Genomic DNA, 7,427 nt, shown 5'->3' on the forward strand with positions numbered 1-7,427 from the left:
ATGACCATTTGGCTAACTCCAGGGCTGCCCAGGGACACTTCATTACCACGGCCGCCCGGGCAGCCGACGGCTGGGCTCCCGGGGGGCCATCTTTGCAGAGCTGGGAGGATTGATCCCTGGAAAGAAGCCAGTTAGTTCTCAGCTGCTCCCTTTCCTTAGCTCCACTCTGTGAGTGAGGACAGGGTGGTGGGGAAGGCAGGGATCTGGGGGATGCTCCTCTCTGGTTCCTTCCTGCCCATCACAAGAGCCTGCATGTGGGTGGGTCTCCAGTGCCAGCATTGCAAGTTCTTGTGGGTTGGTCAAAGAGAAGATTGTGGCTCAGCGGTAGAGCATTGCCTAGCACATGTGAGGCACTGGGTTCCATCCTTAGCACCACATAAAAATAAATAAAGGCTAAAGATTGAGTTATGGAATCACAGACTTTAGAGCTAGAAGAAGTTTTGAGTATCGCCCATTTCTAGCCTGATTCTCTCATTTTATAGACAAAGAAACTGAGACCTAGAAAGGGAAAGAGAGGCCACACAGGGATTCAGGGATAGGAGAGAGCCAAGATTATAGTCCAAGGTCCTCAAATCCAATCCAGAACTTTTCTCTGCCACATTGGGGGCTCCCTTTTTTGGGTCAGCTGTATCCACATCACCCAGGGTCATAATTAAAAGATCCCTAGACCTCTTCCCTGGAGATTGTACTTTCTAAAGAATTTCCCTAGGTAAATTTGATGTCCTCCATGTCTGGGAGCCTCTGCTCCTCAATGCTAAGGGTCTGAGGCAGTAGGTGTGATGTTGGCTATAGGGTAAGTGTTGGGCAGGTCTTAGGATGCACAGGGCAGATGGGGGCGAGGGGGCTAGAGGGAGGATCGGGCAACACCGGGGCAAATGCTTCTGCCACTTCCCGCTTTCTGACCTCCTTCCTGTCCTCCCCACCCCAGGCTTGGGCATGGAAGGAGAACTTCCTAGAGGTGGGGACCCTGGAACGATACACAGTGGAGAGGACCAACTCGGGCAGTGGGGTGCTGTCCACACTCACCATCAACAACGTCATGGAGGCCGACTTCCAGACCCACTACAACTGCACGGCCTGGAACAGCTTTGGGCCCGGCACAGCCATCATCCAGCTGGAAGAGCGAGGTGACTGGCCATGCTGGCTGTCCAGCCCAGCCCAGGGCAGCCCGGGGATTCTGCTCCCTCTTCTTTCCAGAGCAAGGCTCTGAAAGAGAGAGAGGACTCCTTCTTCTGAGTAGCAGCACCAGATGCTGGCCTTGTGCTCAGTGGGGAAATTTGCTCCCTTATGAACATTTACTGAGCATCTTTATGGGCCAGACTCTGCAGTAGGGGCTGCAGGGACAGTCTTGCCCACAAATAGCTTTCTGCTTAGTGGAGGAGCTTACAGAGTGGAAGCAAATGAATTCAGATGGAGAAAAATTAAGTGATCTGTACAAGGGGGTAACACTACCTATCTCGTTGGGTGTTTTGTTAGGACTCAGGGAGACAATATTTACAAAATGCCTGGTGTGTAACAGTGCTCAGTAAGTTTGGGTTCCCCGACTCCTTCAAGAATCCCCAGTCTGACAGGAGAGATGTGTCCCTCTTTCTGGCACGGCTGGTAGGATGGACTGCTTTTGACTTATGGGCATCCTCAAGTCGGATGAGGGAAAGACAGCATTTGTTTTTGGTTTTGAGAAATAGGCACTGATGTTGGGCATAGGGAACTATAGAAAATGTCTATAGAGATCTCATCGATTTAGGTTTAGCTGAGGATGCTGCAGGGTGTGATGGGGGTCGGGAGAAGACAGTGGTGTGGATAGGGGAGGCGACAAGAGGGTGGAACACAGATGGCAGATCAGAGCGTTTGGAGACAGCTACCCTCAAACAGGGGCCCTGCCCAGGAAGGCGGGACCATGCTTCATGGTCAGGTGGACCAAAAAAGGAAGAGACAGACTAACCAAGGACCAGAGTCAAGCTGATGCCCAGCTGCAGGGATGGGACACAGCCATGAAGTCAAATCTAGTCTGGCTAAAGCATTACAATCCGGCAATTATCCAGATCTCCCTCTCCATTGCAACCTGAACTTGAACCTCATATGGTCCACAAACTCAGTCACAATTTAGCCTTGTACACGATCCAGGGTTGCCACTGCGGCTCATGGCCCATCCTGAGCGCAGGTCCCCAGTATGGCTCTGTCCTCACCCTGTTCCTTTCCTTCCCCTGTCGGAAGAGGTGTTACCTGTGGGCATCATCGCGGGGGCCACCATCGGCGCAGGCATCCTGGTCATCTTCTTCTTCATTGCCTTGGTATTTTTCCTCTATCGACGCCGCAAAGGCAGTGAGTATGCTCCCCATGCAGCCACAGCACACCTGTCCCCACTGCATGCACATTCATTCCCAGGCATGCGGCAGACAGTGCCCGTGTCGAGCCAAAGGGGTGGCAGTTGAGCTTCCTAGCTCATGGGGGGGGACTAGAAGCAGCCACGGCAGAAAGCATGTGTCCCAGCTGCATCTCCCCATCCCAGGTCGTAAAGATGTGACCCTGAGGAAGCTGGACATCAAGGTGGAAACCGTGAACCGAGAGCCACTCACCATGCATTCTGACCGGGAAGACGATACTGCCAGCATCTCCACAGCCACCCGGGTCATGAAGGCCATCTACTCGGTGAGGATCCCCTTCTTGACCAGCTCCACCCAGCTCTCTGAGAACTGCTGTCGCTCTCCCTTGCCTCAGTTTACCATAGTCCGGCCATGCACGCCCACACACAGATAAACCCACTTCCACACACTTGCACACTCATACCCACGCACACATACACATGCCAGGTTGGTTTCCCTCCAGGAGAGGACAGGCAGGGGTGGGGTTCTCTGAGGCTTCTTTTGTCCCGTCTTTCTGCCACACAGACCCAGAGTTAGAACTCCTGAGGTGTTTTCTGCTCCAATTCCCTCATCACCGAGATGAGGCAACAGCCCCAAAGAGCAGCAGCCACATACACAAGGTCACACTGCATGTTAGCCACAGAATTCGTGCTGGGTAGCCAGGTGCAGTGGTGCACACCTGTAATTCCAGAGGCTCAGGAGGCCGAGGCAGGAGGAGCACAAGGCCCATCTGGGATATTTAGCAAGAGCCTGTCTCAGAATACAAAATAAAATATAAAAAGGTCTGGGGATGTGGCTCGGTGGTAGAGCACCCCTGGGTGCAATCCCCAGTACCTGCTGGAAGCCAGGTCTCTGGCCTCCTCCGGCCACATCCCAGTGCCTCTGCTGGGGGAAGACAGAGAATGCAAGTCTGCCTCTGACCCCAGACCTTTCCCTTAGCAGGTGGCCTCTGGGCATGGGGACGGGGTTGGCGAGGGGGGACAAGAGCAGGGCCCCCATCTCCTGACACCTGCTCCTGCCGCTCTGCAGTCCTTTAAGGATGATGTGGATCTGAAGCAGGACCTGCGCTGTGACACCATCGACACGCGGGAGGAGTATGAGATGAAGGTGGGAAAAGGGGCTGGGGCTGGCTGGGGGCTAGCAGAGGACCACCTGGGAAATAGGGGTCCAGGGCCTGCTGCTGGAGGAGGCCTGTGGAAGGTAGCCGGGGTGGAGTGGCGCTGGATGGGAACAGGGAGAGCCAGAGGGGCAGGCCCAGAAAGCCCTGGGAGACTCCAAGAGGAAACTCCAGCCCCCGTGCTCTTCTCTCGTTGCCCCCCAGGACCCCACCAATGGCTACTACAATGTGCGCGCCCACGAAGACCGTCCGTCCTCCAGGGCAGTGCTCTATGCTGACTACCGCGCCCCGGGCCCTGCCCGTTTTGATGGTCGCCCCTCATCCCGTCTCTCCCACTCCAGCGGCTATGCCCAGCTCAATACCTACAGCCGGGCCCCTGCCTCTGACTACGGCCCTGAGCCCACAGCCCCTGGCCCTGCCGCCCCTGCGGGCACCGACACAACCAGCCAGCTGTCCTACGAGAACTACGAGAAGTTCAACTCCCACCCCTTCCCCGGGGCAGCTGGGTACCCCACCTACCGACTGGGCTACCCGCAGGGCCCACCCTCCAGCCTGGAGCGGACCCCGTACGAGGCGTATGACCCCATCGGCAAGTACGCCACGGCCACTCGGTTCTCCTACACCTCTCAGCACTCGGACTACGGCCAGCGGTTCCAGCAGCGCATGCAGACTCACGTGTAGGGGCCAGACCTGGCGGGGGCATCTCTGCGGGGCAGAGGAGAAGGCTTCTCACAGCTGTTCCCTGATATTCAGGGGCGTTGCTAATTGCTCCCTTCTGGGACCAGCCTTCCTCCTCCCACCAAGGCAGGTGGGGAGCAGGTCTCCCAGAAACACCCCGTCCCGAGGATGGTGCTCTGCGCATGCCCCAGCCTCCTGGGCCTGCCCTTCCCTCTTCTTCGGGAGGTTGTGTCTCTTCCGACCTGTGCCCTTGCTGACCCCAGCACGGGGACAGGGAAAGTCAAGGTTGGGGAGAACAGAGGGGGCACTTTTTAGCATTCCCTTTCTATCCCGCCCCTCTGGTCTCCCACAAACAGGCAGGGGGATACGCAGGGGTTGGCAGGCTTTGACCTAGGGGACATTTAAGGATGGGAGTGGGTGGCTCTAGCACAGACAGATGGAAAACAGGATAGCCCACCCAGTCCCTTTGTTTGCTTTCTTGTCTTGGGTGCATCTGTCCCTCAGGGCACTGCAGAAGGGAAGTTGGGTTCATGTTGGCTCTTGTCTATAGAACAGCCCTGGGAGTCTTCGCTCAGCTGGGATCAAAATGTCAGTCACCCCAGCTGCCACTGTGGATATCTGTCAGGGTGCAGAGGGATCCAGAAATCTCCAGCAGCACTGCTCCCTTCTTCCCTTCTCCCTGTGCTGGGCCCACCCAGATAAGTTGCAAGTGTGGTGGAGAAGGAAATGTCAGGTCCATGTCCTGATGGATCAGCAAGAGACCACTGTGCGCTGCTGCTGCGTGGCAGTTCCCAGAACCAACACTAGAGGGAGGCACTCGAGCCCCGTTTTCTGCCCCATTTCCTGGCTTTAACTCTTGAGCCTGGTTGGGGGAGTAAGTAGTAGGTTGAGATAGAGGTGTTGCAAGCTATTTTGCAAAGACAACAACAAAAAAATGATGAAAACCTCATCTGGAAAGAAGCTGTAGGGGTTACCTCGCCCAAATACAAGTCCCAGTGGAAAGAAAAAGGGATACCTGTTCTTCTCCACCAAGTTCCCGACACCCTCCATTACCCTTTCAGTCTCTAAGCACTTTGAACTCATTTTATACATTCAGGTGGTCCAGGTGGACTCCAACAGGGTTAGGGAAGGGCACTGATCTCTGACTCTGCTGTCTTACCCTAAGCCCCACCAGCTGCTTAGGGACCACCTCCCGGAGGGCCGGGAGAGGTTCTCTCTAGGAAAGTTCTGGTTTAAGTGTCTTTTTCCCTCCTTGGACCAATCCGACTCCTTCCTCCACTTCAGTGCCTTGAGTGTCTAGCTTTGGGTGACCGTCCCTGTGTGGGCGGTTGGGCAGGGAGAGGTACTTGGGAAGCTCCAGACAGGCTGTCAAGGGTTACCGTGTCAGAGGAGAGTGAGGGGAGAGGACCTGGAGGGAAAGGAGGCCTGGACATGGCCCTGAGGGAGAGCTCAGCGCTGACCCGGGTGGAGAAGGAGGCACGGAAGGGCACTGCGGGCATTCCAAAGCCCAGGCTCTCCCCCACGTGCACCCGCGCCCACGCACATTCCATGCCATTACTTCTCAGCTGCCACCTTCTGACCAAAGAGAACAGGCACCCCAAAGAGAACCGGTACCCTTGCCCGGCCTTGTCTGCCCGAGGAGCTGCGTCTGCAGCTTGCCTCCTCGCCCATGGCCAGCCCGATGGGAGGGGGACTCCGGTGCAATTCCCAGAATGCTCCTTGCCCTTTCTCGGTGGTCACCATTCATTAGTCATGTTCGCTTTAATGAGTTACATGCTCATCAGCCACGGGCCATCACCACCCCTTACAGATGGGTCCGTGGGGTGACATTCCTAGACATCCTCTCACTGGTGAAGACTAAGTCATACCCCGGAAGCCAGCAGCTGCAGTTCCAGCCTGCCCCTGTGTCCTCTTCCACTTGAGCAGGACAGTCCCTGCAGAACGGGACCTACCTGGGGTATTTACGGCTTCCAGCTGTATCCCACCCCTGGAAGTTCATACAGTCCTATGGAGTCCTCTCATGAGAGCACAGAGAGAAGGCTTTAAGAATGCAGGTTCCTGTGCAGATAAATTTGTGCAGATTTTTCCTAGGCACCAGCAGCTATGGCTAATCTGAACAATTGAAGCCTAAATAGGGTTACCTTTAAAACAGGAGAATTCAAGGTATTCAATTGTGTTTGGGAATTGGGCTTTTCGGTTTTAACTGTGGAAACCTGCATGGTGGACCAAGTGGGATAGCTTATCTAGGGAGGAGAAGATGCCCTTGATCCCAGAGCTCTGTTATCTGAAGCTATAGTCCCCAACATTGCATTGCCCCAGGACTTGGCAATCCTGATTCCCTTGGACATTACCATCCCAGTGGGAAGGGCATGGGGCTAGTGGTCAGGAGATCCAGGACCCAGTTCCGGTGCTGGGTTCATTCACAGAGTGGCCTGGCCTAACCTCTATGTTCATTGCCTCCAACTTTCTGTCCTGCGAGATGAGGGGAGAGCGTTCACAAACCTGAAAGGATTCCGTTTTGGCTTTGTTCATCTGAGGAGGTGCCATGCAGGGCTGTGCATCCCTGGCAAGGAGTTAGGAGCAGTAAGCAATCTGTGAGGGTTGGGGAGCTCAGGGGTTCTCCCCTACTGAAAGAAGCTTTCACCATGTGCTTCATTATCTTGTCAGAAGTGTTGTGAATTAATTTCCACCAGAAACCCCTTTATTACAAGCAGCAACAGCTACCCTAGTTATCTGTGCTGCTTCCCACTTGATTCTGACAGGTTTGCAAAGAAGACTGTGGCTAGAGAAGGGCATAGTGGGTTTCCTTTAGTTTGCTCCCAGATGACAGGCATCTATTTCTTGGTGGGGAGTGGTAATTGGTTCTCGAAACACTCTATGGCCCAAAGTATAACTCCTCCTGCTTACTGAACAAGGTGAAGCCTGCAGTCAAAAATGTTTATGAGCTGGGGTGGGAGTGGGTCCAGCTGACCTCTCCATGAGGGAGCGGGTGGGGGGAAAAGGAGGCAAGTGGTTTTGACATAAGCTTTGGGTCCCAAAGGGTTCTTATTACCTTGGATAAGCCATGGTCTCTGCTTGTGAAGGGCCCAGCCTGCATCCTAAATCCTGGATCCCTCAAAGTCTAGCCATAGAGTTTGCATGAAACAAAACTCATTGTAGTGAGAAAGGACAGTAGTAGCCAGGCATGAGAGCAGTGCTAGATTCTCAAATATCGAGCTTGGAATGGAAGGTTAGTTTGACCACCCTGTCTGCCAGCGATACTTATCCAG

General features: G+C 54.7%; 1 protein-coding gene across 6 annotated transcripts in view; it reads left to right on the plus strand.

Moving 5' to 3' along the window:
* The window catches only part of KIRREL1 (kirre like nephrin family adhesion molecule 1), a 98,312-nt gene extending 93,724 nt beyond the window's left edge, over window positions 1-4,588 (plus strand). For 4 of the 6 annotated variants that reach the window (XM_081305859.1, XM_081305855.1, XM_081305856.1 and 1 more), the window contains 5 exons: window positions 929-1,127; window positions 2,215-2,322; window positions 2,510-2,649; window positions 3,306-3,470; window positions 3,685-4,588. In XM_081305859.1, the coding sequence (XP_081161985.1) occupies window positions 929-1,127; window positions 2,215-2,322; window positions 2,510-2,649; window positions 3,306-3,470; window positions 3,685-4,161 (1,089 nt within the window). In that variant the 3' untranslated portion in view covers window positions 4,162-4,588. The remainder of the gene's footprint in view (window positions 1-928; window positions 1,128-2,214; window positions 2,323-2,509; window positions 2,650-3,305; window positions 3,471-3,684) is intronic. The other 2 variants (XM_081305857.1, XM_081305858.1) reach the window with 1 other exon arrangement.
* Window positions 4,589-7,427: the final 2,839 nt, after the last annotated feature.

This window comes from Spermophilus citellus (assembly GCF_964194105.1).
Source record: "Spermophilus citellus genome assembly, chromosome: 9".
NCBI lineage: Eukaryota > Metazoa > Chordata > Mammalia > Rodentia > Sciuridae > Spermophilus > Spermophilus citellus.